The 10848-nt window shown below is 44.9% G+C and overlaps 1 protein-coding gene across 1 annotated transcript; it reads left to right on the top strand.

Moving 5' to 3' along the window:
- The first annotated feature begins 300 nt into the window (after positions 1–300).
- LOC144949873 (uncharacterized) lies at positions 301–10545 on the top strand. The gene is made up of 3 exons (XM_078879863.1): positions 301–615; positions 7936–8047; positions 8810–10545. Exons 1-3 carry the CDS (start codon positions 477–479, stop codon positions 9222–9224), a joined length of 666 nt encoding a protein of 221 aa, XP_078735989.1. The 5' UTR covers positions 301–476; the 3' UTR covers positions 9225–10545.
- Positions 10546–10848: the final 303 nt, after the last annotated feature.

Here is a 10848-nt window from a genome sequence, read left to right as displayed (position 1 = left end):
CCGCGTTACAACCGACGCTGACCTTGGACTCGGCCACGCATGACGCACACACCCCCCCGCCCCCCATCATCCCCGTAAAGGAATTGTGGCCATTTCTCGGAAGAATAAGAAAAAATAACCTTCCCATAACCCCCCCCCCCCCGCAATGTTCTGCCTCTCTCGCCCTCTCTCCCTCTTTTTTTACGATCAGTGGAAACAAGAAGGTGCTCTGTGTAGTCGGCACTTTGCTTCGTTCATCATTTCGTTTTTTAAAAACTTTGCTTTATGTACCCCCCCCCCTCACTCTCTCGCTCACTCTCTCGCTCTCTCTTTCGCTCACTCTTTCGCTCACTCTCTCGTCTCTCGCTCACTCTTTCGCTCACTCTCTCGCTCACTCTCTCGCTCTCTCACTCTCTCGCTCTCTCTCTCGCTCTCTCTCGTTCTGCACGCAGCCCTTCTCGCAGTCCTACGGCCTCCGACGGGTAGCTCATAACTGCATGCAGAGCTCCCCGTCATCTGCCACCGAGCACACGGCCTCCTCCATCGCCCACTGCTCCTTGAAGGCCGGGGCTCGAGGCGCTGCGGAGTCTTTGTTGCGAGAAAAGAAGAGGGAGAGACAGCAAAGGGTGATAACCGGTATGAGTGTGCACGTTCACATTTGTCCGGTTGAATTTCGTCTCTCGCACCGCCGTGCGTAGGCGCACAGGGGGGGGGGGGGGGGTAGCGCCGACAAACTAACACGCAACAACAGGCAGCGAAAGTACAGTGAGGGAAAAAAGTATTTGATCCCCTGCTGATTTTGTACGTTTTGCCCACTGACAAAGAAATGATAAGTCTATAATTTTAATGGTAGGTTTATTTGAACAGTGAGAGACAGAATACCAACAACAAAATCCAGAAAAACGCATGTCAAAAATGTTATAAATTGAAATGCATTTTAATGAGGGAAATAAGTATTTGACCCCTCGGCAAAACATGACTTAGTACTTGGTGGCAAACCGTTGTTGGCAATCACAGAGGTCAGACGTTTCTTGTAGTTGGCCACCAGGTTTGCACACATCTCAGGAGGGATTTTGTCCCACTCCTCTTTGCAGATCTTCTCCAAGTTATTAAGGTTTCGATGCTGACGTTTGGCAACTCGAACCTTCAGCTCCCTCCACAGATTTTCTATGGGATTAATGTCTGGAGACTGGCTAGGCCACTCCAGGACCTTAATGTGCTTCTTCTTGAGCCACTCCTTTGTTGCCTTGGCCGTGTGTTTTGGGTCATTGTCATGCTGGAATACCCATACACAACCAATTTTCAATGCCCTGGCTGAGGGAAGGAGGTTCTCACCCAAGATATGACGGTACATGGCCCCGTCCATCGTCCCTTTGATGCGGTGAAGTTGTCCTGTCCCCTTAGCAGAAAAACACCCCCAAAACATAATGTTTCCACCTCCATGTTTGACGGTGGGGATGGTGTTCTTGGGGTCATAGGCAGCATTCCTCCTCCTCCAAATACGGCGAGTTGAGTTGATGCCAAAGAGCTCCATTTTGATCTCATCTGACCACAACACTTTCACCCAGTTGTCCTCTGAATCATTCAAATGTTCATTGGCAAACTTCAGACGGGCATGTATATGTGCTTTCTTGAGCAGGGGGACCTTGCGGGCGCTGCAGGATTTCAGTCCTTCATGGCGTAGTGTGTTACCAACTGTTTTATTGGTGACTATGGTCCCAGCTGCCTTGAGATCATTGACAAGATCCTCCCGTGTAGTTCTGGGCTGATTCCTCACCGTTCTCATGATCATTGCAACTCCACGAGGTGAGATCTTGCATGGAGCCCCAGGCCTAGGGAGATTGACAATTCTTTTGTGCTTCTTCCATTTGCGAATAATCACACCAACTGTTGTCACCTTCTCACCAAGCTGCTTGGCGATGGTCTTGTAGCCCATTCCAACCATGTGTAGATCTACAATCTTGTCCCTGACATCCTTTGAGAGCTCTTTGGTCTTGGCCATGGTGGAGAGTTGGAATCTGATTGATTGATTGCTTCTGTGAACAGGTGTCTTTTATACAGGTAACGAGCTGAGATTAGGAGCACACTCTTAAAGGGAGTGCTCCTAATCTCAGCTCGTTACCTGTATAAAAGACACCTGGGAGCCAGAAATCTTTCTGACTGAGAGGGGGTTATATACTTATTTCCCTAATTAAAATGTAAATCAATTTATAACATTTTTGACATGCGATTTTCTGGATTTTTTTGTTGTTATTCTGTCTCTCACTGTTCAAATAAACCTACCATTATAATTATAGACTGATCATTTCTTTGTCAGTGGGCAAACGTACACAATCAGCAGGGGATCAAATACTTTTTTCCTTCACTGTAGTTTTCAATAAGATGTAGTGGTGTAGTGTAGCGTGTAGTGTATAGTGTAGTGTATAGTGTAGTGTATAGTGTAGTGTTTTGTGTAGTGTATAGTGTAGTGTATAGTGTAGTGTATAGTGTAGTGTGGTGTGTAGTGTAGTGTGTATTGTAGTGTTTTGTGTAGTGTATGGTGTAGTGTATAGTATAGTGTAGTGTATAGTATAGTGTATAGTATAGTGTATAGTGTAGTGTATAGTGTAGTGTACGTGTGTTGAACTTCTTCCTTCGCACCACGTAGGCGACCTCGCTTATCGGAGGTGCGGGGCGGGGGGGTGCGGACAAACAAACACAACAACAACAATCAGCAAAATGAGTTTTAAATTAAGTATCGTGGTGTAGCGTAAAGTGTAGTGTATGTTGCTATGTGTTGTAGTGTATAGTGTAGCATATAGTTTGTGTTTTGAACTTCTTATTTTGCACGATACGTAGCCAACCACGCTCATCGGAGGTGCAGGGAAAGGACAACAAACTAAACACAAGAACAAGCAGCAGCAGTAGTTCTAAGGAAATTAGTTTTCAATTCAGTATAGTGGTGTAGTGTATAGTGTAGTGTATAGTAGTGTAGTGTATAGTGGTGTCGTGTATAGTAGTGTAGTGTATAGTAGTGTAGTGTATAGTAGTGTATAGTGTAGTGTATAATAGTGTATAGTGTAGTGTATAGTAGTGTATAGTGTAGTGTATAGTAGTGTAGTGTATAGTGTAGTGTATAGTGTGTAGTGTATAGTAGTGTAGTGTATAGCAGTGTAGTGTATAGTGTGTAGTGTAATGTATAGTAGTGTAGTGTACAGTAGTGTATAGTAGTGTATAGTAGTGTAGTGTATAGTAGTGTATAGTGTAGTGTATAGTAGTGTATAGTGTAGTGTATAGTAGTGTAGTGTATAGTGTAGTGTATAGTAGTGTATAGTAGTGTAGTGTACAGTAGTGTAGTGTATAGTGTAGTGTATAGTGTAGTGTATAGTGTAGTGTATAGTAGTGTAGTGTATAGCAGTGTAGTGTATAGTGTGTAGTGTAGTGTATAGTAGTGTAGTGTACAGTAGTGTATAGTAGTGTATAGTAGTGTAGTGTATAGTAGTGTATAGTGTAGTGTATAGTAGTGTAGTGTATAGTGTAGTGTATAGTAGTGTATAGTAGTGTAGTGTACAGTAGTGTAGTGTATAGTGTAGTGTATAGTAGTGTATAGTAGTATGTATGTTGAAGTTCTTTCCCACCGTCGTCTAGTGTATAGTATAGTGTATTGCAGTTTATTGTGTTGTGTATCGCATAGTGTATTGTAGTGTAGAGTGTAATATGTATGGTATGTTGAACATCTTTTGCACCGTACGTAGCCAATCATGTTAATCGCAGGTGTGGAGGAAGGGCAACAAACTAAACAAAACAACAACAAGGGGGGAGGGGGCTAATTTGTTGGTGTTTGCAGAAAAGATACACGGCAGACGCTCAATTATCCGCACTAATGACGGATAATCCCACAAGAATATTAATTTTCCGCGGATCTCTATGCCAAAAACCACTAATGTAGGTATAAATTATGACAATGTGAAAAAAAATTGAGTTTGCTAATGAACAAAACTAAAATTTGTAGTGAGGCATGTATTGGTATATTACAGAAGTCCATACAAAGACACATGCACTTACTTAAACGGGTTTTAAAATGTACGTATTTATATCACGTTTCTGATTTGAATTTAAAACAACAACAACACGCTTCTGTTTCTCTGCCATTGCACAGTTTTGCAAATCAAAAACTCGCAAAATAAACGATCGGATACATCACTCGGAAAGAAGCACAACTGACGATTTTGATTGTTACTCTTTCGATTTAGAAGGAATCCTAACGATCGACCGATCGATCGATGCGCGTGCTCAGTGATGATACCACTTCCCTGCCTACCCACCCAGCAGAAGACTCAGCCCACTAAGTGGATGACAGCAGCAGAGCCACGGCCAATCAACATCCATCAAACTACGCCACCCACTGTTGTAGAGATATGGCAACTACTGTACTGTAGAGGCGACCGTGTGGATTTCGAATCAACTGGAGCAACATATTTGTTCTGTTTAATCACGTGACTTGTAATAATATTTGACAATAATAACAATGCATCGCTGTTTTTAGATGATTCATTCTGGCTTACGGGAAAAATCTACGAATTCATAATTTACGGCAAAATCTCAGGTGAGCAGTTAATCCGCAGTGTACCCATCAGACATGAGCGGCAGAGATTGAATTTACAGAGGGTAGCACAGAAATGTGTGCACTTGACAAGTCTACTGACGTGGAAGGCGCAACCCGTCCAAGGATTTAAGCGCGGAGTTAGGAAATATAGACGGTGCAATGTCCAGAGTCCGTGGGGTCATCGTGCATGGGAAGCGTAGGCCGGGCGAAACAGGCCTTTAAAGAAGATCTATACAGGGTTGAGTGACCGCGCCCGTCTGACCACAGGTGGCAAAGGGGCATTCCGTAGTTGTTGGCGCGGCCGCATGCAGAGGCTCGGTCAGCCCCAGGTGCAGAGTCAAGTTCTCGGCACGTGGAGCCGATGTACGTTTGGCGGATTGTAGAGGTCGTGACTGGGTGTGCGAGTGACACCGGATGTTGAATTTTAAAATGGTGCAAGGCCATTCAAGGCTCTCGTATGTTAGCAGCAACGCTTTAAATTGGACCCTACATTCAATTGGAAGCCAATGCAGAGATTTTACTACAGGGGTATGACGTGCTCACGGAATGGGGTTCACGTGAGCATCCTGGCGGCCGCGTTCTGCACCAGCTGCAGTCGGCCCAAGACCTTGGTCGGAACCACCCCCCCCCCGCCCCCCGAGTAGGAACGTAGTGTTGCAACAATACGAGAGTTGACGAGGGGCGTGGACTCGTCGTTCAAGATCAGTAGGTCACAGACTGGTGACATAAGACATAGGGGCGAGGATCGAAAGGGCAAAATGAGTAATGGCCGGATTTCATCGCGTCTGGTAGAAGTGTAGTGCTGAAATTTACGTGGACAACTTCCTTATTTTCTGTCGTCACTTTATTTGTCCAACACAGAACATTTTTCTGCCATCCTTTAACGCGTCCTCCGCTCGCTCGCCGCGCCCCGCCGGCCTCGCTCGCTCCGTTCCTCCCTCTCTCTCTCTCTCTCTCCGTCTCTCCCGACTCCCTTCTCTGCTTCCCCGTCCCACTCCAGCCGTCGCTCTTTCTCGGCTTTTCCGTCTCACTCCGACTATCTCTCCCGTTCAGCTTTTCCGTCTCTACTGCTTCCCTATACGTCTTCTTCCACTCCACTACTTCCCTACACTTCTTCTTCCTCTCCACTGCTACTATATGCTTCTTCTACTCCACTGCTACTCTATGCTTCTTCTTCTTCTGCCTCGACCGACTGCGTCCAGCTCCCAGCACAACTCCCCGTCTTTCTCTGACGCTCCCTTATTTATCCCCCTCCTCATTAATTCCCAATTAATTAGTTGGCGTCCACCCTAACGCCCTGCGCCCCCGGCCCCCGCTGCCACCTGTCTCCATTCCCAGACTTGGAGGCGCCACCTTGTACTCAACAACAACAACCGGCCAATCACTGCCCTGCATCATAATTGCCCAATGGGCCATCTCCGACTCACTCGTTGGCCCCCAGCAACAGCAGCATGTCCCGATTGGACACCACTGTTCCCAACCCGCACGTGTGGACAATTACCCCCCTTGGCGCGCGTTAAACCACTACAGAAGCAAGCAAATCGGCTACACGACCAATCTGAACACATTAAGGGCATGCGTGTTGAGCACAGCGTTGCATGCCTGAGAGACTTGGACATTGAACACGACTGACAGAGATGAGATGTTGGCGCTCAAACTGCATTGGCTGCAGAAGGATTGACTTGGTTGCCGCGTCTAGGCATTTTGCTACACCCGCTGTAACATCAAGCTTAGCTGCGTACGCGATCAATAAACTTTGATTTGATTGATCGATACACTACACTGCACAATACACGACTATCATGTGCCACGCCTTGAGCCATATTGGTACGAGACAGAAGAGGAAAGTGACAAAATGTAGCAGTGGACAGCTCCTACTACTACTAGGCGGCTATCTGCCCATGGATTGTGATGATGAACTACACTATACACTTCACTATTATACACCCGTTATACACTAGACTATGCACTACTATACACTACACTATACACTACACTATACACTACACTATTATACACCCCGTTATACACTAGACCAGGGGTCGGCAACCAAAATAACAAGCAGAGCCATTTCTTTCCAATTCGGTACAAAATTCAGTATTTCAAGAGCCGCAATGCATCTGAGTACATACTGTACATACGTACATATTGTCAAGAAGCAGCCCGTAAAGAGCCGCATGCGGCTCCGGAGCCGTAGGTTGCCGACCCCTGCACTAGACTATGCACTACTATACACTACACTATACACTACACTATACACTACACTATACACTACACTATTATACACCCCGTTATACACTAAACTATGCACTACTATACACTACACTATACACTACACTATTATACATTCCGCTATACACTACACTATACACTACTATACAGTGCACTATATACTACTATACATTACACTTATACACGACGCTATACACTACACTACACACTGCACTATTATACACTCCGCTATACATTACACTATACACTACTATACACTGCACCAAGGCCGTAATTATAATATATATTGGGGAACACACATCCCCCCCCAATAATCAAATCTGCTCAAAATGCCCCCCCCTCCAATATAATGCTATAAAAATATATATATTAAATAATTGCGATGCTTTGGAAATAAAAACAACAATTTGCTAAACCTTGGCCACAATATCTGGACAATGCATAGATTTCTGTTTATATGATTGTGGTTATGGTTGTACTTTATATCTCTGCCATTACATACAATTAAACAATAAAAGGTAAAAAAACCAGCAATGTAATACAATCCACTATTAGACATCATTGTAAAACATAAATAAAAAGTCCATCCCATGTGTTAGTGAATTTTATTATATTTTAGGCAGGAAATGAGTTTTCAAATTTAAATATTTTTTTGTGGAGAGGGGGGGGGGACCCCAGACCCCCTGGAAGATTTGGTCCCCCCCAATGTTGACTCCATGGCCACGGCCTTGCACTGCACTATATACAACTATTCACTACACTTAAACACGACGCTATACACTACACTATAGACTACACTATTATACACTACACACTATTATACACTACACTATATAATACACTATTATACACTACACTATATAATACACTATTATACACTACACTATACATTACTCTATTATACACTACGCCATGCCCAAACTAGCCGCGTTCTTTTCGTTTAAATTTTCCCTCCGAGACAACGTTGGTCGTGAATCGACGCATCCTCAAATCGAATGTTGTAGGTTCCTCAATTCGCTGGCGACATCACGATGGAGGACTCGTCGTCTGGAGAGTCTTGTGCGTCGATCGCAATCGTCTCCACACCGCCTCATTAACGTCGTGCGCGAGCGCGCGTCCGTCTGTCTCTGGTTGTATAGACGCCGTGGAAATGGAAGACATTAATAAGATGTGGAATATGCTTGAAGAATCGGAGAGAAGAGTCGTTGTCCAAGTAAAAAATAACTCGAAGTACAAACTGGAATCCCCATTGTAAGTATCGTACTTGAGTTTTAAGTATGGTGGCGAGATGTTAACTATATTGCCTGGTATGCAGGAGGTGGTGGGTTTGATCAGCCTGCATATTTGGAGTTTGCGTGTCTCTCTCTCTCTCCCTGTGGTCGTGTGGATTGTTTTACGGGTCCTCTGGTTTTTCCATCCACATTTAGAATCAACCTCACGTGTTTGGAGTGTTTGGCTACTCTAAGATTTCCAAAAATGAGAAGCCCCCTTTGTTGAGTCATCATTTGTGATAGCCTGGTCGCTTCTGAAAAAGAGCAAAATAGCTCAATGGACCCTTACCTGGTAAGATAACAAAATGTTCACAGTTTTAACAGTTGCGTAAAGCTATTCCAATGACCCTGTATTCTACTGTGTCTTAAAGTAATGCATTTGCACTGTTGTGAGACGTTGATTTGCCTTTCTAGTGGTCCTCAGTGCAAGGCCCCACGGGCCACTGGCGGCTCCGGGTGAACCCAATGATTCGACGACAAACTCATATTTACGCGATCTAACCCAAGGAAAGCCTTTCGCGTGGATACAAAATCGTTCGCAAAAGCCTCCCGACGTGTCGAAACGTTCCGCCAAACTCGCGTAGAGGCAACACGATCACAGGCGCCTTGGGAAGTCGAGGCTGGACGAGCCTTGCAAAAAAGCTAAAGAGGAATTACATTTTGCTGAGATTGGATGGATGAATGAGTTTTCGACCGTAAATTTTCTTTGTGACCGCCCCCCCCACAACCCCATCCATACTAGGACCTTCATGAAAACCGGTCGCGCCGAACATGTTCCCCAATTGGCAGTCGAGTGCGGGAAACAAATCCTGTTCGGATTTTGCAAGAGCAAGGTTCAGTTGATGGGATGCCACGGACTTCTGGGTCTTCGCTTCAGCGGCACGGACGAGTACGTCGTGCTGATGTTCAGGAATCCCCTGTATTACATGCCGAGGAAGTACGCCGTGTCCGTCGAGAACTTCGAGGGCCTCCCCCACATCGGCCAAATCACCTTCAACGAAATGACCAGGCCGCGAAGCCACCTGTCCGATAATTATGCCACAAATTACGCGGGCACCGTGTCCAAGATTAGATGCGAGACGCTGGGAGTCAGCGTCACTGTGTCCATGACGGATTCGGTCGATTCGATCGCCTACGTGACTGTGGACAACATATAGGCGTCACATTCAGAATCAATCGGAGTCTCTATGTCGACTTGGAGGAATCCGATGGAGCTGTGAAGATCTTTTGTCACCGATGTCCAGGTCGGGGTGGGTCAGCGAGTTGCAACAGCAAACGATGCAAAAGCAAAAAAAAACGATAGGAGTGCAAAATATAGAAAAAGGTAATCAAGTTACTAAATACAAATTAAATTCAGGAGACTCTCGATTATCCGCGCGTGCGGTTTATCCGATTTGCGGATTAACCGCGCACCTACGATTTTGACGTAAACGCAGTAACTCGTGGATTTTCTCAAGCCAAAATTTTGTTCCTCCGGCTCATCTGAAATCCACGCGTTCGCCACTACAGTGCAGTAGTTGCCATATATTTACAACAGTGGGTGGCAGAGTTTGATTGATGTTGATTGGGCGTGGCTCTGTCATCCACTCAGTGGGCCGAGTCTTCTGCTGGGCGGGAGCGAGGGATTATCACCGAGTTTGCGCATCGATCGGATTCGTTCTCATTCGAAAGACTAACAATCGAAATCGTCAGTTGTGCTTCATTTTGGGTGGCATGCAGATCCGCAGAAGGAGGCTATATTTTTGGATTATCAGCAATTTTGAATTATCCGTGCAGATAATCAAGAATCTTACTCTATACAACTCCGATTTTTCAACACTAAAGGCAAGCTTGGGCAAGGCAGCAAAATAACAACAACAACAACAACAACAACGGTGGCAGACCACAACAAGATAACGTGCAGTAGACCCTCAATAGAATTGCACGTCAAAATTAGGCCATCGCTGCACGGGGGGGGGGACAATGATCAAAATTACAGATCGCATTCGCAAATGTGGCTGCATCCAGCACTAATCTTCTGCTTGAGAATATATTTTGAAGGAATAGTCACGATGCAAAGGAATCAAAAACTGGGTTGTTGTTCCAAAAGGTTACCGTTGCTGCAAAAGGCAAAGGCTTTGTCACCCATTCCAGTTCTTGTTCTAGGGATAGTTCATAGGCAGTCAGACGGACGTGTTCGGTCTCTTGGCTTTTACAATTGTGATAATAAATTAGCTTAGTATAATAATTGTTTTTTTACCCTTTTATCTGGCAACAAAACTGACACCTTTTTTACAAGGAGTCAAGTTTGCATTGACCACAATACCTGCGGTTGGAATGCGAACAAAAAACACAACTCTGATAATGTATGCACTGTCTTTGAAATTGATTGGTCCACACCCGAGGCAGCTTTTCTTAAAGCCTAGTCTCACATGGTGTTGGACCAGATGACGCCAAAAGGCGCACAACTCAAAGACAATGCACCATCAGAGTATGAGAGCTCGGGGTAAGCATTTACACCATTGGAATCTTTTGCCAGTCGCAAAATATGATAATAGTTTTTTTTACCCTTTTATCTGGCAACAAAACTGACACCTTTTTTGCCAGTTAAAAGGGTAAAAAAACAATTATCATATTTTGCGACTGGCAAAGGAGGTTCCAATGGTAGCTTAGTATAGTGCAGATTTGTCAATGATGATTTTATGGATGGACAGGACCCAGTGTAGATGTCCTCTTGCATCAAGCGATGAGAGATTGGATTTGAAGCAGAGGTCACAATGGTGGGTCCTGTATGGTGCAACC

The sequence above is a fragment of the Lampetra fluviatilis genome, chromosome 55, assembly GCF_964198595.1.
Source record: "Lampetra fluviatilis chromosome 55, kcLamFluv1.1, whole genome shotgun sequence".
Taxonomy (NCBI): Eukaryota; Metazoa; Chordata; class Hyperoartia; order Petromyzontiformes; family Petromyzontidae; genus Lampetra; species Lampetra fluviatilis.
This window is presented reverse-complemented; position numbering and strand designations above follow the sequence as displayed.

Excerpts from the sequence above, each read along its gene's own strand:
- LOC144949873 (XM_078879863.1), top strand. The coding sequence starts at position 477 with ATGCAGAGCTCCCCGTCATCTGCCACCGAGCACACGGCCTCCTCCATC. Across the intron at positions 616-7,935 it reads ACAGCAAAGGGTGATAACCG|ACGCCGTGGAAATGGAAGAC; the intron begins GTATGAGTGTGC and ends CTGGTTGTATAG. Across the intron at positions 8,048-8,809 it reads TACAAACTGGAATCCCCATT|GACCTTCATGAAAACCGGTC; the intron begins GTAAGTATCGTA and ends CATCCATACTAG.